The following is a 21715-nucleotide window of genomic DNA, read 5'->3' on the forward strand; positions in this document are numbered from 1 at the left end:
AAAAAAAGGGTTCAGGGCCGCGTCGAAGCGTCTGCGTGGTCGTTGCGACAACAACAAACCATATCCAAGCCTTTGGGGTTTACAGTCTTTTTGTTGGATTCCCTCGCGGGCGGGAGGGTCCACCTCGGACAGAGGGCGACCCCGAGTCCACAGTCAATTGGTACGGTCCAGCGGGTCGGGGACTGGGGAGTTGTGACATCCCAAATTGGTGGGCGATGTCACTCCAATGAGTCAACGAGTGAGTAAAGGAGTGAGGGAGTGAAGGAAGGAGTGAGGAGGTTCATTAAGGAGTGAAGGAGTGAGTGAATGAGTGAGTGAAGGAGTGACCGAGATTATTTAGGAGGGAATGAATGCGTGAATAAAACCGTAGCTTTCAGTTTAAGAAGAGCGAGAATGAGTGAGCAAGAGAGAGAGAGCGAGCGAGAGTGACAGGAAGACCCCCCCCCCCCCCCCCCCCCCAATGGGACAGTAATTGATTGTCTGCTCAAGTGTACTTGACACCGTCGCTCTTTAAGAGGAGAGGATCACCATGACCCACAAGGTCGGCTCAAGGCTCGGGAGGCATGACTAATAGATTGTTAACGGAAGAGACACTGAATAAAAGATCGGAGCGACAACTCCCCCGTCTCAGTGCCGAATCTCATCCTTAACTCAAACTAAACTTACTCCGTCACTCAGTGATTTGACACTTCAACCCTGGACATATTGCACAATACAATTTGTACATCCCCCTGTTTATTCAGTTTAAATTTTATATCTATGTATAATATTACAACTTAAAACTTGTCTTGTATTTTATCACATTTTTATCCTATTGTACATTATTACTTTTAAAAGCACAGAAAATACGTCACACAAACAATTCAATGCACATCCAGTATTAGGGTTGAACCATTGAATCAAGCTGGAGAATACCGGTTCAAACTGCCCACAGCCTGCCCGGGCTCATTTACACCATCAATTGACGTCGCATAAAACCAAAGATCTATCTTCGGAAAGGGATCTGGGTTTGATTAGTTGCACCTGTCACCCGGCGCTAACGAGCCCGACACCTGTTGGCAATTAGCGGCGATAAGTCGCCACACAGACAGCGATAGACGCGGCCGGACGGCGAAGGGAGAAGAAGTTTAGTTTAGAAGTGTGCGTGGAAAGTTGCTAACAGTAAGGGCAGTGAGGATATTCATATAACCAAGTGCCAAGCGCTCACAATCACTAGGTTAAACCATTCCCCTTATACAACAAAGATGGATAGGGTAAGACGCTACACAATACTAAGTACTCTTTAAAGATCTCCTATTATACTACTTTTCTTGTCTTCATTTCTTATTAATGAGTCCTATAGAGGAACCTGACACTCCGTTGTGATTGGTTACCTTCCGGAAGAGCATGTTGCAGCATTACCATACATGGAAGAAGATCAGGATTGTTCTACGTGGATAAATCCCTGAAATCTGAACAAGTGAATGGCGACCGGCGTCCCTAGTGTTTAGCGCTCTGCACAGCCACCCCAGACAGTCAGCAGGGAATACGACTAAATGCATGTACGTCATTATTTGATACTTTACCATGGTGAAACATGACTATAAATCATTATAACAACGTTTATAGGTCATAAAAGTCGAAAAAGCATAATATGTGCTCTTCAAGTGCCAGGGCGTACAAACATACAATAAGTGAGTAAAAGGGGGTGTAGAGGGGTAAGGCTATGCAAAGTCCAGGTGAACTCTGAGCAACTCTTGAGGACAACTAAGAAGTAGAGCCTCAAAGTTTAGTTCAGGTAGCTTCACATTTTAGCAATAGCTCAGTGCGTGTTAAGATCCTTCAGGTAGCTTAGCATAAGCTTAGCGTGTGATAAGGACTTTCAGGTAGCTTAGCATTAGCTAGGTGTGCGATGAGGACGTTAAGGTAGCTTAGCATTTCAGCATTATAATTAGCTTAGTGTGTGTGCTAAGGACGTTTAGGTAGCTTAGCATCTTAGCATTATAATAATCTTAGTGTGTGTGCTAAGGACGTTTAGGTAGCTTAGCATCTTGGCATTAGCTGAGTGTGTCTCAAGTTGAGAGCGCTCATGTATCTTCACATTTTAGCATCAGCACTAGCATTAGCACTAGCGTTTCTCAGGTAGCTTCACATTTTAGCATTAGCGCCAACTCTTTAAAAGGTACTCACTGATCTGCGCCACCTTCACCACCACCGGTGCCGACGTCCTCTCCGCCACCTGGTACCACCGCCCGCTGTCCCCGCCCACCGACGCCCTCACGCGGCACGTGTACGCCCCCGAGTCCCGGGCGGCGGCGCCCCTCAGTGACAGCCGGTACTGCCCCTCCCCCGTCCGTTCCAGGCCCACCTCCGCCCCGCCGCCTGAGGACCCGTTTGAGGCCGCGATGGCGGCGGCAGGCAGGACGACGCCGTTGCGGTCCATGCCGGCGATGACGTGGCGTCCGTCCCGGAGCCAGGTGACCCCCAGGGCCAGGAGGGCCAGGTTGTCTGCAGCGACGGTGCAGAGCAGACCCAGGGTGGCCCCCAAGGAGACGGGCCCCCCGGCGGAGGAGGAGGAGGCAGTGACGTTAAGGGACTGGCCTGGAGGAGGGAGAGAGAGGGAGAGGTTAGTGGAGAGACAGAGACCGAGACAAAGACCGAGACCGAGAGACCGAGAGAGAGACAGATTAGTGGAGGCCGAAAGAAAGAAAGAAAGAAAGAGAGATTTATAGAGAGGGAGGGAGAGAGACAGCGCCAATGAGCGAGAGACTACGGGCGAGAGACAGAGAAATTAACAGGGTCCTGTAAAGGCGAGAGAGAGCGTTTGATGCCATTTTTAATCATATTCTCAATTGATGTTGTTTATGTGGCCTTTATCAATCTCTGCATTCTCCTCCTCTTCCTAACCCTAATAAACTAAACTCCTCTGAAGATGTTTTCCTGAAGTCTACGTTATTTTGATGTTTTTTTATATATATATATATATATCATATGACACAATCTAGAGACAGACACAGAGAGAGAGAGAGAGAGCGAGAGAGAGAGGCTGGTTTTCAAAGATCTCGTTGGTTGAATTTCATTCTGCATGCCGTCAGAACAGACAACCATTTATAAGAGGCTCACTGGAAAAAAAGTTGTTTTTCTTTAACATAGAATACATCAATTTTATCTGTTTATGTATTTTAAAGGAAAATCGCGACGGCCATTTTGGTAAAACCGCAACCGCGTTGCATCAACGCTAAAACAGCACCGCAAGCTAATGTGTGTAGCATGGTTGTGTCAACAACACAGCAAGCTAATGTGTGTAGTACAGTTGCATCTCCATCGTTGTAGCGAAAGGTATGATATTGTTATGTTATGCTTGTTATGTTATTCAAACGTATTAGCGTTTGTACCGTCCATTAGCCCAACTAGCTACCTAGAGTTGGAAGTTATTTTGGCGCCAGGTCTCAGTTTAATACTTTTTATATTTATGTGAGGTCTCGCACAAGACGGGCAGGAGTGATCTCGTTATGTTATTCAAACATATTAGCATCGGTACCGTACGTGAGCTCGACGAGCTGTTATTTGGGCGGGAGGTCTCTGTTCAATATTTTAAATATTCATGCAAGGGCTCGCACGAGACATTCTCAGAAAAGATTTTTAGATTAAGTAGGAGAGCACCTAAAAAAGACAAATACATTTTAGATGAAAACGTCTCAAATACAAGGACAAAAAAAAGGAAAACAGGGGAAGATGTAATCTTCCTTCTTTTTTTTTTCACAGGGGCCGTTGACAATAATATATAATGAAGAGAGAATTTTAAAGAAAGTAAAGAGTTATGTGTAATTGATTTAGCTTTAACGACAGTTACTGAATGTATAAAATATTAAATACATCTTAGAAGATACCGTTGGGGTTCAAACTGTTTCTATCTTGAAGATACCATTATGGGTTCGAACTGTTTATATCGTGAAGCTACCGGCAGGGTTCAAACTGTTTATATCGTGAAGATACCATACAGGGTTCAAACTGTTTGTATCGTGAAGATACCGTTGGGGTTCAAACTGTTTACATCTTGAAGATAACATGCAGGGTTCAAACTGTTTATATCTTTAAGATATCGTTGGGGTTCAAACTGTTTATATCTTGAAAATATCGTTGGGGTTCAAACTGTTTATATGGTGAAGATACCGTTGGGGTTCAAACTGTTTACAGAGTACAGAAATTCTCATGGCTCCCCTCCGTCCCAGACGTTTATAAAGAGCTCTCCCACTACGGTGGCCTTTAAGGGACAAAAAGACTGCTGTTTGCCTTCTCTCTTCCTCCTGACTTTGGGTGTTGTGTGTCAATATGAGAGTGCCTGGGACACAATCGACCGACCGGTGTGCTGGTGTGCGACTGCAAATACCGCTACTCTGGTTTCATTGTAAACAGTAGCGCTTGTTTATTGTTTAAGTGACAGCGCGGTCGGGCTCCGGTAACCCAGCGGGAGAAGAGGTATGATGAGAGAGAGAGAAAAAAAGAGAGAGAGAGAGAGAGAGAAAGAGAGACAGAGACAGAGACAGAGACAGAGAGAGAGAGAGAGAGAGAGAGAGAGACCCCGTTGCCCCTCTAACATTAAGAGAGAGAGAATGATGGATGGGCGGGGAGGTCAGGGGTTACTGGGAGGGGGCAGGGGGGTAGAGACGGTAAACACAGAGGGGACGATGAACCCCCCTTTTAAATAACGACAGACAGAGCTCCCAGGGACCACCGCAACCTTTTCCCAGACACAGGGAAAAACAAAATGGAGGGCAGAGGCCGGCCGGAGCAGGGATGAGACGGCCAGTTACTTTAAAAAAGTAATTAGTTAGTTCCAAGTTACTTCTCCCAAGAAGTAACTAGTAACTGAACAATTACTTTTTTGAAGTAACTGGCAATACCAAGTGTTTCCTGTGTGCATGTTTGTGTTTGCGTGTGTGTGTTTGCGTGCTTGTGTATACGTGTGTATGTGTTAGTGCATCTGTCAACTTGTGCGTACATGTGTATGCGTGTGTGCCAGTGTGCGTACGTGTGTGTGTGCGTTCCAGCATGCTTGCCTGTTTGAGTGTGCCCGTACGCTTACGTGTGTCTGTGTACGGTCTTCTGTGTGTGTGCGTGAATGTGCATGCAAGCCTGTGAGTGTGTGCGTGCATACATGTGCCCCTATTTGTGTGTGTGTCCCGTGCGTATGTATGCCTGTGTGCACGTGGGTGTATATGTGTGCGTCTGTGTGAGCGCATGCCCGTGTACGTGCCTACGTGTATGTGTGTGCGTACCCCTGTGTTAACGTCAATGTGCCAATATATGTTTATGCCTGCCTGTGTGTGTGTGTCCCATGCTACCTCTGTGTGTGTGTGTGTGTGTGTGTGTGTGTCCCGTGCTACCTTTCAGTGTGTTTGTGTGTGTGTCCCGTGCTACCTCTGTGTGTGTGTGTGTGTGTGTGTCGTCCCATGCTTCCTGCGTGTGTGCGTCGCCCGTGCCACCTGTGTGAGCGCACGCCTGTGTACGGGCCCCCCCTGCGTGGGTGTGTGTAACGCCAATGCATGCGTGCGTGCGTGCACACTCACCAGTGGGCGTGACCGTCACCTGGCCCATCTCGCCGTGCCGCTCCACCACGCTGCGGGCCACGCCCTCCTCGTACGTCCACTGCCGTCCCGTGCAGACGTACGCGCCCTGGTCGCCCGCCGCCGTCACCCTGCTCAGCACCAGGCTGAACAGCCCGTCGCGGCCCGGGGCCAGCCGCAGCCCCCCCGTGGCGTACCGCTGGGCGTAGCCGGGCCCCGTCGTCACGGCGCCCAGGGGCCCCAGCGAGAGGACCAGCTCGGGGGGGGCCGAGGAGGAGGCGGAGGCCTTCCTCAGTGACCAGGTGACGGAGAGGAAGGTGGGGTGCAGGAGCCGGCGTGTGACGGTGCAGGAGAGGGTGATGTCGCCGCCCTCGGGGGTCACCGCGGCGACCGGCGTGGGGGAGACCGTGAGGGTGTCCGGGATGACTGGGGGGGAGAGAGTGGATGGGTTAATATATGGCGAGGGGGGGGGGGGAGACAGACATACACATTTGAAAAAGGAAATATCTGTCACACAGATTGTGTGTGCGTCCGTGTGTGCATGTCCATGTGCGCTACCTCTGTGAGCATGTGTGCGTGTCTACCGTGTGCATGCATGTCAGTGTACGCGTACACAGACATGCATGTATGTAGGCATACATGCATGCATGTCTGTGCGTGCCTGTGTGCAAGGTTGTGCGAGGTTGTGCATGTGTGTGCGTGCATGCCTGCGTGAAATAAATAATTCCTTGTGAAAAAGAGGAAATTAAAGTGTCAGATTGAGTTTATTTTTATTTTACGACAATCGAATGCCTTTAATGTTATCACTCTATGTATATATATGTACTTGTTACGGTATCTACTAGTTTATGGGAGTATTTATTTCCATGCTTTGGCAACACATGTTTCTCTTTTAAATGGCATGCCAATAAAGTTGTATTAAATTGAATAGGCGAGGGTGAGAGAGAGAGATCTAGAACAAGGTCTACAAGCCTGTTTGAATATACCCCATAATTACTGTAAAACTGGGCATTAGAAAACAAAAAAATGATATCAAAAGCCAGTAAATATCCAATTTAGTTACTTAAAAAATTTGACCACACATCATATTCTGGAATCATCTTTCTGCATCACAACAGACTCGTACCCACACAGTGCATACGTTGATATGACTCTAGTGGGAGAAGCCCACTGGAAAATAACCCATTAAACACTTTCCAAACCATCCAATAGTGATCACAAGCCTCCAGTGTCACTATTCAAACACTTTAAAACAGGAGTAGGAAGAAGAGAGAGGAGGAACCATACCTGACAATAATTAACCAAGACCTTGACAAAAGGAACAGCAAAACACATGATGACCACAAACTGCCGTCAAAGAATACTGGTCGTCGTAAAACCTATGATTAGATCGGACTTACGGAAGAATTCTTAGTCTTACTTCCACTTCCTCATAAACTATACCGAGATTTTTATGATCGGAGAGAAATTCTTTGAGAAATAACAGATATAGAAATCACTGCTTCCTGAAAGTATAAATACAGCAAAGCTGGAAGTGGAATTTATCAATACTTTATTTATATCATCATAATATATATACTTATTATATCAGCATGTCACAGAGAAATAAATGTTCCCTTATGAAAAAAAGGAAACACAAAACACAATCGATGACATAGGTCATCGATTGTGTTTAATTTTATCATACAATAATTGTGTTTATTGCATGTTATCACTGTTTATATACGTATTTGTTACGTTATCTAACGGTTTATGCACGCATTATTTCCATGCTTTGGCAACACACAGTGTTTCAAGTAAATGGCACGTCAATAAAGCTTTATTGAATTCAGAGAACAAGAGAAAGAGAGAACGAGAGAGACACACACACACGCAGAGACAGACAGACAGGGATATAACGAGGGACAGAGAGGAAGAGAGACAGAGATAGACAAACAGACAGACAGAGCAAGAGATACAGACAGAGACAGACCGAGAAAGAGACCCACACAGACCGACGGGTTGTGAGAAAGAGAGACAAAACATCTAAATCCTCTCTCACAGGAGCAGTCCATTAAAAGAAGAGATTCAACCACGAGCATTTCACTCACTAATTGCCAACAGATGACGATAGGATTTCTAACACGATTACACTTAAGTCACATCTCTCGAGTCTTAGCAACAGCAACCTTGACTTAAATATTAGTTATATCAACTGAAATTGATAAGCCTCACAGGAAGTAGCACGAGAAAATGAAAGGTTGCTAGTTCTTTCGAGCCAGAGAGATGAGGATCGAGAAGGTTTCTCTGGCAAGAATGGCTGCCATGCTTTTAGAGACACTAATAATAGATGGGGGGGGGAGAGAGCGAGAGAGAGAGCGAGAGCGAGAGCGAGAGAGAGAAAAGCGGGTAAGGGAGGTGGATTGAAAGAGGAGGAACAGAGAGAAACGGGTGAAAGAGGAGGGAGAGAGAGCAGGGGAGGAAGGAGGATTGAAAGAGGAGAAATAGGGGGACAGGGAACGGATGACGGAGGGAGAAGTCTGAGGACGGAAGGTAAACACTGAGAAACAAAAGACAAACAGCCAAGCAACAGAAGCTGCTATTGGACTGGCTAACTATTACCTAATACGAACAACAAATACCTAACACATGTAACCATTACGTAATAGGTATAACAAATACCTTTATTATCATTACTTAATACGAACCTCAAATACCTAACACATGTGACCATTACGTAATTGGTATAACAAATACCCAATACATATTACCATTACTTTAAACTAACAACAAATACCTAAAATGCATACCAATAACCAGTATACGTTAACAAATACCATACCTAATAAAGTAACCATACCGTCACTAATACGGTATAACAAATAGCCTAAAACTTATACTAATACCTAAATAAATATACCAATCCTAATACGAGAAGAATTACCGTCCTAACACATGTAACCAATACGTAATAGGTAAAACAAATACTTAATACATGTCACCATCACCTAAAATGTCTAAAATATACCAAATAGATATTACCAATACCCTTTACATCTAACAAATACCTAATACATATCACCATTACCTAATGGTTATACGTGATACTACAAGCAGGTACTGTTCTACTTGTAAATCAAAAGTTAAAAATTCCCAAAAATGTTAAACATAATTTATTTATTTTACTTGTAAACAAAACAACCGACAGTACACAGTCAGAAACAGCTTCCGGAACAGCTGTCTGCTCGTCAGATATAACAGCTGGCAGAACACCAGTGCATCACAAAAGCTGTGTCAACAATTAGCCTCCACGCTCCAATGACACACTATACTCTGACTATGCACCGATCATGTTCTGCGTTGGTTAACCTGTTCTGCAGGTGATGACGGATCTAAGTGTGTGTGGGTGTGTGTGTGTCGGGGGTTAGTGGTTGGAGTGGCTATTTGCATGACGTTAATGGGCCTTGTTTAAGAAGACAATAAAAGAAAAGCGTGAGGTGCGTGCGTTGTGCGTGTGTGTGGTGTCAGAGAGTTACAGAAATAGCCCTACAGGGAGAACCGATTGGGTAGAAATAAACAGACAGTCAGACAGATGTACAAAAACAGACGGGAAGTCAGACAGGTAGCAAGACAGACATATAGACAAGTAGTCAGACAGACGTAGTTCAGACAACAGAAGTCCGACAGGTAGACAGACCGACCGGATAGTCCAGACAGACATTTAGTCAGACAGGTAGTCCGACCAGTGTAGGAAGTAGGCCAGAAATTTAGTCAGAAGTCAAACCGGTAGTGAGACAGGTAGTGGGACAGTAGTCAGAAGCTAGTCAGACAGGTAGCAGGCGACAGGTAGTCGACAGGTAGTCAACAGGTAGTCCGGCCAGGTTAGTCAGACAGACCTACCGACAGGACAGACATACGCACAAACAAAACAGAAAGGACAGGGATCGAAACAGACAGGTATCAGACACCGACAGGAACGAGAAGACCCCGGACAAAAGGTATTCCGACAAGACAGAAGTACAACAATTAGACGACCGGGAGTCAGTCAACTCCATCAGTCAGACAGCAGGAAGGAGAAAACAAAGACCCTTAAACGATGGACACAGCCCGACGGCCAAGCAGAAAGAAGAAAGAAAAAATGGCAAACATGCTGTTTTGGGCGTTGTGCTACGACGTAGTTACCCCCGGTGCCGAGCGCTGTTTATCAAGTCAAGGTCGCATTCCATCAGAGGACCCACTAAGTCATTGAACCAAAACATGGACAGACACACTTCAGACAGACAGAGACATTTACATTTTACATTATATTCAGGGTGTGTAGTAGACGCTTTTATCCAAAGCTACCGTCAATAAGTACATTTGTCAGAGAAAATAAGTAACAATCGCTAGGTGTAAGCCATTCCCCGTACGCAACAAAGATAGCTAGGAGAAGATGCTACACATTGCTACATACTATAGCTAAGTACGACACACAATAAGTGTGTACAATTAAGTGCCGTGACGGTACTACAAACATACAAAAAGTGCGTAAGAGGGGTGTGGAGGGATAAGGGGGGAGGCTATGCAGAGTTAAGGTTAACTCTGGGTAAGTCTAGGTAACCAATCTCAAACTCTGCTGCCATCACGTTTTAAAGGGTTCTCCTGTTAGCTGGTTTCTCGTCACCAGTTGGGACCACCCCCCGGGGCGGAGGCGTACTGCTTTAGTATAGATAACAAAATAACCCCTGTTCCCTCTGCGGGAAAAGGTAGCGGTGTGTTTTTTCCTGTAGTTGTTATCGTGGCTCATTAGAAGGCCTGCCCACGGGCAGCTTATGAGCGAGTTAGAGCTGCCCTGCCAGCTCTTCCTGGCTTTCTACACAGCCTTTCTGCTCGGGGGATACCTGGTGGGTTTTTATTACCATGTGTTTGGGCGGAAGGAGTTCTCAAAGTCTGGGTTTAGCTCGACGGAAGACCCAGACGCAACAACAATCTGTTGGTGCGTGTACAGCAAGTACAAGTACTAGCTAGGTACTGCCGCTGTTGACTTGTGTAACGATACTGTTAACACAATGATACACACACACACATCCACACCCGTCACCTTCTACCCCTAAACACAACACACTCCACCCCAACACATAGACATACACCTCCACCCTCACACACACGCATCTCCAGCATCACTTAAATCTTACAGACATAGAGCCTATATCTAAATATATTACATACATAAGGATTACATCTAACTATATAACTATCTTACTCATTGACTACATTCAACTATCTATATTTTTGTTGTCAACATGAGTGTGTCTATGTGCCTGTGTGTCTATGTGCGTCTGTATGCGTGTGCGTGTGTGTGCGGCTGTTGCGCAGTCTGTGTGTGCGTGTGTGCCGTGTTGTGTGTGTGCGTGCCTGTGTGGGTGTCAGAGAAAGTACAGGAGCCGTAGAACTGGATTTGTGGTGCGTGTGTGTACATGCGCGTCTCTCCGAGGCCTGTCGTTGCCGCGATGTCTTATGTACACACCTCGACTCGACGCACAAACAGCACACACACACAAACACACACACACACATTCCACCAGCCAGTCGGGGCCGGCCTCGGTACAGGCCTACGTAACACACGGGCGAGAGAGAGAGAGAGATGCTATCGCGCTAATTATCAAGGATGGTGGAAAATAGGCAGGCTTTGTTCAAGTTTTATTTTTTTATTTAAAAAGGAGAACGTGGAACAAAGCCGTTTGTAGTAACACAAACAGGCCCACGTATGAACACACACACACACACACACACACACACACACACACACACACACACACACACACAGGCACACAGACACGCACACAGACACTTGATTACATAAGTGGCAAAGCACATGCTGGTATAGTGCGATGTTATGCTGGTCCTGATCAGACAATTGACAAACAACCCTCACTCCTATATCTCTACTAGCCTTGAACAGACACAACCCTTAAGGGCTGATTATGGTTCCACGGTGACGCAATGCAAAGGCCTGACGTGCTCCTCCCAAAAATTGTAACCTTGCGTCGAGGCGACGCAGCAGCAAGGGCTGTGATTGGTCCGCTCGTTGAATCCCGACGCAGAACCAAAACAGGTCCAACACTGTGTCGAAGCGTCCGCCTGGTCCTTGCCTTACATAAACAGCCTTTAACTCCTACAGCTCTACCAGCCTTGCAGTGATTAAGTCTGGAGAGAGTCGGTTTGTTGAGGCCCCCCTGTCTCGGCAATTAGGATTGGAGTAACTTTCAATCAACCAATCGGATCCCGCCGTCCAAGACGACGTACATTATTGCCTTGTTTCCAAATTAAACACCATTAGCAAACGTCGGGTAGCGAATGTAGCCAACCTAGCTACCGGTATATTGATGTAAAAACGTATTAATGTTGTTTAGCCACAGCCTCCCATTAGGGAACATTGGTAAGATCATGTAGCTAACCTAGCAACCAATTCTATTGAAATATAAATGCATAGATATATTTAGCCACAGCTTCAAATTAGCCATTTTAGGTAGCTGATTAAGCTTACCTAGCTACCATTTCATTGTAGTCAAACACAGAGTATAAACATAGTTAAGAGACAGCCTTCCAGTGGGTAGCTAATATAGCTAATTTAGCAAATGTTAGATTAGCCAGAGCCTCAAATTAGCATTGTTAGGTAGCTGAGGTGGCTAACCTAGCTACACTCTCATTGAATTTATAGCCTATAATCAGTCCCAGCCAAATGTCTATATGAACGTTGGGTGAGTTGATGTTCCTTACAAAAGCTCGCCCTCATTGAAGGTAAAATGTTTAAATAGCCTACCCCCCCCCTACTCCAGGCACGACCTGCTTTCCCTTTCCTGGCTATATCCGTATTGCGCTGAGACAATTCAACCCTCCACGACTAGTAGAGGGTGGGATAGTTATTTTAGTGGTTGCAAGCTCGCACGCCGGTCATTCCTTCTTCTACTGTTTCCTGAGGGGTTCTACTTTGCGTAAAAAGATCCCCCTAATGTTTTCACCGGGTTAGGACCTGAGTGGTGGCCGGGTATCACATATCATACTACCCCCTTGCATTGCCCTCCCTCACGTACTCCCGTGTGTGTGTGTGTGTGTGTGTGTGTGTGTGTGTGTGTCTGTCTCAAAGACTCACCTGTCTAGCCTCCCTCCCCAACCCCTTAGGCACCTATGCTAGGTTTGTACGTCCTGGCACTTAATGTACACAATTATTGTACGTCTGGCAATTAATGTACACAATGATTGCATGTGTAGTCATGGCACTTAATGTACGCATTTATTGTATGTTTGTACGCCTTAGCAATTAAAAATAGTACCTTGCATCGTGTAGCATCTTATCCTAGTTAGCTTTGTTGTATATGGGGAATGGGTTAACCTAGTGATGGTTAGTGCTTGGCACTTGTTTCTATGAACATCCTAATGTTACGACAGCGATATAGGTTGTTTTTCTGTCTAAACAACAATACTGTACAAACGGTAAGTTGCTCTGGGATATAAAGCGTCTGCCTAAACACTGATGGTGCTCTCCCTGGAATGAGGCTGTATAGCCGACTGGTTAACCCTGAGGCAAAAACGTCTCTCCCTCTCTCTCGACCCAGCTGCGTTTTCCCCCACACTAGGGACTGGTAAAACCGGTGGTTAGAGTGTGTGGTGTGTGTGTGTGTGTGTGTGTGTGTGTTGTGTTTGTGTGTTGTGGTTGTGTGTGTGTGTGTGTGTGTGTGTGTCCAGGGGACCTGTGTATATTTGACGATATGGGGGTGATTTACACTTGTGAAAGGACTCTTTGCGAGTGTTTAACAACGCTGGTTCAGAACAGCAGAATGTGGAACAATGGAGAAAGGTTGGGATGGTTTCCATGTTGAACCTTTATTTGACTTTCATGAAGGAACGTGAAAAGTGTATACATCTTACCCAATAGCACTAAAGGGTATCAGTCTGAGCCAATAGCAGGAATGTGTAATAATCTAAGCTAATAGAAGGAAAGTGTACTAATCGAAGCCAATAGCAGGAAAGTGTACTAATCACAGCCAATAGCAGGACAGGGTATTCATCTTAGCCAATAGAAGGAAAGTGAACTAATCTAAGCCAATAGCAGGAAAGGTTAATCGTCTGAGCCAATAACAGGAAAGTGTACTAATCTTAGCCAATGGCATGAAAGGGTCTTAGTCTGAGCCAATAGCAGGGAAGGGTTTGAGTCTGAGCCAATAGCAGGAAAGGGTTTGAGTCTGAGCCAATAGCAGCAAAGGGTAATAGTCTGAGCCAATAGCTGGAGAATGGGGTTGGCCCGCCTATCATCGGTCAGTGTCCATATGTGTCTTTGGCCGGTTGCAGCCGGCATCTCCGGGAATGACTATGAAGATTAAGAATGAAGGACAATGCTAGAGTCAGCAGAATGGAGGCCTCACAACGTCTATTCTGATGAACAATGTAGAGTTCTTCTTGCATCATAGAATTCTGCTAACAACGTAGTATTCTGCTAACCACATAGAACTCGGCAAAAAACGTAGAATTCTGCCAACAACGTAGTATTCTGCCGTACAATAATTCTGCTAACAACGTAGAGTGTGCTCCGTGCATCACAGAATGGCGGCAAAAACATACAGGTCCACCTTTCAATGGTAGAGTTCTTTTCTCTGCCAACGTCGTAGAATAGCATCCTACCTGTCCGACTAAAACGACATTCACTCGTGAAAAGTTTTTTTTGGTAAAAACATCGTACTCCACAAACTAAACCCCAAAGCAGCGGGACTTAACACATCGTACATCGACGCGACACAACTCGCTAAAACATCGCTAACACCCAACTGGGTAGCGTTCCGAGACGTAGCGCCGTCTAGTCCCCCCCCCCCCCCCCCCCCCCCCCCCCCCCCCCCCCCGCCCAATTAACCCCCATTAGCCCTGCGGTCGCTTCTCACCGGTGAGCTCGACGTCGGCCAGGTAGCTGCCCCGGATCACAGAGTCCGTGCTGGGGGTGTGGCAGGAGTAGACCACCCCCAGACCCCCCAGCCGTCGGCGGGGCGGGCCTCCCCGATGCGGAGCTCCACCTCGCTGTCGCCCAGCCGCACTACGGCCACGTCGCCCGCGGCAACGCGCGCGCTCAGGGCGGCGTCGGTGTACCGTTGGTCGAAGGTGGAGACCACGTTGATGGACGCCCGGCCGGCGACACGTTTCATCTTCCACTCAAAGTCCTGTAGGGGGAGAGGGGTGAGGAGGGAAGACATAGTGAGGGGGAGGAGGGTAGGAAGGGTCGTAGATGTCATCTCTCTCTCTGTGTGTGTGTGTGTGTGTGTGTGTGTGTGTGTGTGTGTGTGTGTGTGTGTGTGTGTGTGTGTGTGTGTGTGTGTGTGTGTTGTGTGTGTGTGTGTGTGTGTGTGTGTGTTGTGTTGTGTGGTGTGTGTGTGTGTGGTGTGTGTGTGTGTGGTGTGGTGTGGTGTGTGTTGTGTGTGTTGTGTTGTGAGAGAGAGAGACCCCACCTGCTCTCTGGGTCCCTCATACTCGCTGACGTTGCACCTGATGGCGACGGGCTGGCCCTCCACCCGAATCATAGGACCGCTGGGGACGGACACCTTCCGGGCCGAACACACACCTACACACACCACACACAGTTTATACATGTCAATAGTACAGACTATTTATATCTCGAAGTATTCCCAACACACATCTCTATAGTCCACACTGACGCATAGTTGATACAACCCAATGAGTAAACCCACTCAAAAACACAGTTTATACATCCGGTACACACACACACAGTTATACAACACACACACACACACACACACACACACACACACACACACTTGATACAACTCTATAGTAAACACTCAAACACACACATACAAAAGCACCCACACTCCCCACCAACACACAATTCTAAAGTTTACACATTTTTGTCAGCACTTGCAACACTATGCAAGTAAATCACTTTTTTAACCATCACAACCAGGTATGTTTGTTTCAGTCATCATGGTCACTATTTACATTTCCTAACCCACAGTCTGCTAACTTCATCCAGAGTGGAATACTACATTCATTGCGCTCTAATTAGCGCTATGTGTTATGAGCCTTGATCATTATCTCAATATATTGCTGCGCTAAAAGCAAATGTTGACATTTACGTTTTTTAATTTAGGACGTTTAGCTGACGCTTTTTCCCAAAGCGACTTACAATAAGTATATTTGTCAGAAGAAAGTAACTACAACATCTCTGCTCTGTCGTCGGTGCAGTAAGGCAGTTCATAGAACCAAGTGCCAAGCACTTACAATCGCTTGGTTAACCCGTTCCCCGTTTACAACAAAGAAAGTAGTCGGAAGTCAAACACATAAACTACAATAAATATTATTTATTGTAGTAAATAACATTCGACCCCTCCACCCCCCAAGGTATGGCAGGGCGGGCCTGAGAAGAAGGTAATGTGTTTTTAACGTATCATATACAGCTGAATTCTGTGAGGCGTCTTCCAGATAGGGACGGAATAAACAAACATGTGCGGAGAACACGACGAAAGGAATCCCTACCATTGTCTTTGAGGAAGATTGAACTCTTGAAATCTCTCTAACATAGGCCTCTATCTAACACCCCCCCCCCCCCCCCCCACTCTCTCTCGCTGTTTCAGTTCCAAAACATGGAACTCAAAGACCCCCCCCTCTTTCTCAGCTGCTGTAAACAGGTAACTCAAAGTCCCACCCCCTCTCTCACCGCTTAACACAGGTAACTGAAAGTCCCGCCCCCTCTCTCTCACTGCTTGACACAGGCAACGTATGCAAGGCAAATCGACCGATAACAGTAAGGAATGTCTGAGTGTATGAATGCATTTCGCTCGCTTATCAGTAGTGTTCATCGGATCTACTTCCCCCTCGGGCTTAGAGTCATTTGGTTTATTATCGGGAGAGGAAGTGTCGACCATTTTACATTTGGTTCATCGTCAATAAACCGGACCTGAACTAACAAGTAACAGGCTACACTCTGTTCAGCAGAGGGGGGCGGGGCTTCTGGGGGATGTCATGACACCGGGCCTACTCAAGCCACCGCTCATTGCCAGCGGTCCACTCAGTCACTACTCAGGTGCTGGATAATCTACCATTACATAGTGTAGCCAGAGGAGTCTGTGCATGTCCCTTCAGTTCTCCCTGACAACCATTCAATCGACCGACTTCAAAAATGTGTGAAGTCAAAGGCAGTTGTTTTGCTCTGAACCCCATGAACTACAAGAGGAAACTGTAGCCAAGTCTGTAACTATAAACCTGGTTCCAGCAGGCACCATGGCGGCTGAATGAGAAATTAACTGCATTAATTCAGCGCTTTTCTAACCAGTGGCCACTCGAAGCACTTTACAATTAATGCCCAATATTCACCCACTTACACGCCTACAGCGGGGTCAGCCACTTAAGCCGACAGCCAACTGGTATTGAGCAGTCAGGGTGAGAGGCGTCTCACTCAGAGACACCTCGACACTCAGCTAGGAGGAGACGGGGATCGAACTAGCAACCTTCACTTTCAAAAGATTCGATAACATTAGATGAGGAGACCCACCGCATCAGCGAGACCTTCACCTTGTATCTTCTCACAGCACACAAACACAACACAACATTGCGATGACATGATAATGGCTCCTGGAATGTAAAGTATGGGGGGGTTGTTTTGGGCACACATGAATCAACACAACAAGGGAACCCTAGTCTCGCTGCTTCAGCCCGGCTTCTATGGGAAAGTTTTGGAACCGGTAGAACCAGTACAATAAACATCATCATCACCTCAATCCGATAATCACCACGCAGACGCTTAATATCAAATCAAAGCAAAGTTGTGGGCTGAGCCGTGGCTAGAGCCAACACACTCCGATGTCAACACCAGGACCCGTAAACCATTAGCTTAGGTTATTTTAGCTTAAAATAGCTTAGCTTAAAGCCGCTAGGTCGGAGGTTGTTGAGTTCAAGCACACATTAAAAAATAAAAAAAAATGAAAAAAATAATGTCTGACAGTTACCAAGATTTTGCCGGGACATTTAAAGGAACATCACAACATTGTCTCACAAGGGCTTAGGGGCGACTTTTTGTAAATGTTTAATTTAATATTAACATTTTAAGCAGATTTTAAGGACGTATGACTGACACACATGGGGATGTATGACGCAGGAGATGAGCCAGTTGAAAGAGTTTCAGGCGCTGGTTGGGGAGGCTGGAGGGAAGGAGGAGGCGTGTAGAGGCATGGAGCAGGTAGAGAGGAGGAGGAGGAGGAGACGGAGGAGGGGGGGAGGAGGAGGGGGAGGAGGAGGAGGAGACGGAGAAGGAAGAGGAGACGGAATGGAGCAACTACAGGGGAGGAGGAGGAGGGGAGGAGGGGGGGGGAGGAGGTGGAGGAGGGGGAGGAGGGGGAGGAGGTGGAGGAGACGGAGGAGGGGGGGGAGGAGGTGGAGAGGAGGAGGGGGGGGGGAGGTGGAGGAGACGGAGGAGGGGGGGGGGAGGAGGTGGAGGAGACGGAGGAGGAGGTGGAGGAGACGGAGTAGGGGGGGGAGGAGGAGGAGGGGGGGGAGGAGGAGGAGACGGAGGAGGGGGGGGAGAGGAGGAGGAGGAGGAGACGGAGGAGGGGGGGGAGAGGAGGAGGAGGGGCTACAGGGGAGGAGGAGGAGGAATGGAGCAGGTACAGGGGAGGAGGAGGGGGAGAAATTGTCCAGGTGAATTTGTACCTGGATGTTTTGCCTCTGAATTAAACTCGAAATTCAATTTTCAATAAATCATCATCAGATTTATGTTTCAACATTAAAAATTCAACGTATATATTTTCAACGGCCCGAAATTCAATATGCCAAAGTCAGCTGCAAAATGCAATGCATGAAATTCAGAATTAACATCGGAGGGACCCAAGGAAGATCAATCGATCCTAGATGCTAGATCGTGGTCAAGCAAGGAGGGCGAGCGGGAACTGTGTTTATCGTATATTTCAAACTGCAGTAATAAGAAAAAAACTGTAAATTATCACAAAAACATAAATTAAAGATAAGATCCCCCCCCCTACCTTGATATAAAATGTGCTTAATAAATACCTGTTATTTGATAAGCATTTTACAGTCCGATACAACGAATAGGGCGTTTATTAAGGTCCACCACCGTTAGTTCTCTCCCCATAAAAAGCTACGGTCAGTGTTCAATGACGTTGATTTACCTTTGAGCATTTCCTATTATAGGCTACTATGTAAAATACTGTTTGGAATTAATGTTATTAATGGATTGCTTTTCCTTTGGTCCACAGATGTTCACACTGAATTTAATACATTCAATTTTGCAGGTGACTTTGGCATGTTGAATTTGGGGACGCTGAAAATTTGATTTAGAATTTTTTAACATGGAAAAATAAAAGGTGAAAATGATTTGTTATTAAATTTAAAGAGTTATGTTCAGAGGCAAAAAATCCAGATACGTTATTTCAACGCATAAATATTCAATGCTTAGAATTCAATGTGTTCTATTATTTTCAAAATCCAATTGCACAGATTTACTTCCATACGTCGCGGGGTCCACTTCACTTCATTTAAAAGTTTTTAAATTAAAATTTAGACTCCGATATTTGAAGAAACATTTCAAAAGGTTTCCTTTTTCACATTTAAAAAAAAAAGCGTTTGTTAAACTGAACCCCAGCTCGTAAAGGTTGGGTACGGAATTCTCTTTTTTGGCCATTATTGCAAAATTGAAGTGCTTTCTAAAGAAATTGGAAAACACTTGTTTTTCTTTTTCGCATTTTTGTTTCCCTATTAGGTGTTAAGTAGCCTGGCTCCGCCCACCTAAGTACTTCCGCTCAATTTGAATTTCCCTTCAGTACTAGGTCTGGGTCTGTGGTAAGTTAGTGGGTTTTCTCCATCCAAATTTTCTGTGTACAATCAGCGAACGGAGGGAGTGGCTGAGATCAATGTCAGCTCTCGTTGAGGGACATCTTCACGAAAGATGTTTGGTTTGTTTACAGCCTGCGCGCAACGTGATTCCCGACCAAATGTTAGCGATTGGTTATGGCAGATCCAGAGTGGCACTGGGCAGATCCAATAGTTTTAAACTTCAACAGACACCCGCCTTCAAGTGAGTTAAGTAGTACAAGAATCTGGATGGACCAGACTAGGTGTTATGGTCAGCTTCAGCTGAAACAAAACTTCAGTTCTTAAAACAGCTTTCTAAAATAATAGGAAAACACTGTTTTTCCAAGTTGTGTTCATGTAAAACACACAAACTGTCATTTCAAAATACGCATGAACTTCTATGTACGCATGGTCGTAGAAGAAATTCCTTCCCCTTAGTTTGAGTTATGATAAGAACGATAATGATTTATGATTAGGCAACACAACACACAGAGCAGGCCGTTCGTAGTCTCACACAATTCTGCACTTTGACTCTTACTGCCAGACACACACACACACAACAGATCATGTTACACATACAACAGATCATGTTACACATACACCAGAGCATGTTACACATACACCAGAACATGTTACACACAAACAGACACCAGAGCATGTTACACACAAACACCAGAGCATGACACACACACACACACACACACACACACACACACACACACACACACACACACACACACACACACACACACACACACACACACACACACACACACACACACACACACACACACACCAACACACACACAAATAATGACAAACACACGACACCAGAGCATGTTACACACACACACAGACACCAGGGCCCCGTTTCCCGATAACGATGGATCTTCGCTCGTACGATCATTCTCCCGATGGATCTTGCGAATCCATCGATAATTCTTGGAGCGTTTCCCGAAACTCCCTCTTAACGTGAACGCGCATTCGCTGCACTCACGATGTCGTAGGATTGTAACTGTCTACTGACACGGTGCTGAAATGGGCTCCGTAGGAGGGGGAGACGCAGGAATGTCGCAGGAAAAATTGTGTTAAAAAGGGTTAAAATATATCCCCATCAAGGACAACAGCAGAGTAGCCTACGAAAAAAATAGACTGCAATAATATGAATGCTAAAGACATTAAAACACAATTGATTAGGCTTAAACCGACATATATCAGTCCTAATCCTGAATGTACTGTGCGTTTCACGGCATTTCCCCCCCCTGAAATAATTCCATATGACAAAAAATTAAAAATAGCTTGTGTGACAACTACATTTATCTTAATTGGCTGATTTCTGAAACAATGCTTTGCGCAGCAAAAGAGCCGACTAATCTGATTCCGCATAAGGGTTTCCTTGATGGATAATTTGATTGGCTATAAAAGCCCCTCCGGAAAATAGGGTAAGGTATGTAATTGATGAGGAATCAACGAAGCCCACCGTCTGGCCCGGTGCATCGGTGAGCGCACGATCGGGAGGTGGAAGTTCGCTTTAGATGCCTTCACAGGGTCAGGCGGAGGGCTCCAGTTTCGCCGGCCAAGTCATGCGCCGTGATATGGTGACGGCTATGTTGCACAACATTGCAGCTAAGGCTGGGGTGGCATTGCTTGAACCGGAGGACGCTGAGGACGATGACGACGAGGAAGATCGGTGTGAGGACGGCCTCCTCATAACTACGCTGGTTTTCATGCGCGTCGAAAGAGTGATTGAGACTTTTTTTAACCCCCTCCACCCTCCCACATGTCACTAAACATTCCCGTCAACGTGACCAGTCCCCACCATATCCCAGCCTTTTGCCTGCTCCTTTGCTTGTTTTTATAATTTATTTTTATTCTTTATTTTTTTAAATTGTTTTAATTTATTTATTTTTTTACATTATTTTATGCTACGTTTTATGAGTAGCCTATGTCAGTCTGCACAAATCCCCCACCACTTTCCTCTCACAGATTTTGAGTGCCCTGCCTGCGCAAACATTTTCTGGACTGTCCCGTTTTATTTTGGCCATTTTAACATCGTTATTAATAATAAATTAATAATCTTTATTAATTACCAAACTAAGACATAAAGGCGCAATGCGTTTAATAAAACGCACCAATAGACGGAAGGTCCGTGGTGTCGCCACTGAGGCTATAGCTGACGATGCTCTAGCGTCCTACGAGTACCTACGAGCACCCCTGGAGTACTCGTTAGCTACGAGCGTTTTTCCAAGATGTTCGTTCCCCACGATGCTTTCGGGAAACGCGGTGAAACTCTACGATGCCCTTTCGACGCACTTCACGATCCACTTAGGCTAACGACGCTTTCGGGA

At 45.9% G+C, this 21715-nt stretch overlaps 1 protein-coding gene across 1 annotated transcript in view; it reads right to left on the minus strand.

Moving 5' to 3' along the window:
- Positions 1–21715, minus strand: part of ptgfrnb (prostaglandin F2 receptor inhibitor b) — a 55024-nt gene that overhangs the window by 28710 nt on the left and 4599 nt on the right. Inside the window, 5 exon segments of the mRNA XM_056594540.1 lie at positions 2170–2580; positions 5550–5972; positions 14438–14516; positions 14519–14710; positions 14996–15108. Of these exon segments, the coding sequence (XP_056450515.1) occupies positions 2170–2580; positions 5550–5972; positions 14438–14516; positions 14519–14710; positions 14996–15108 (1218 nt within the window).

The sequence above is a fragment of the Gadus chalcogrammus genome, chromosome 7 (genome assembly GCF_026213295.1).
Source record: "Gadus chalcogrammus isolate NIFS_2021 chromosome 7, NIFS_Gcha_1.0, whole genome shotgun sequence".
NCBI classification, from domain to species: domain Eukaryota; kingdom Metazoa; phylum Chordata; class Actinopteri; order Gadiformes; family Gadidae; genus Gadus; species Gadus chalcogrammus.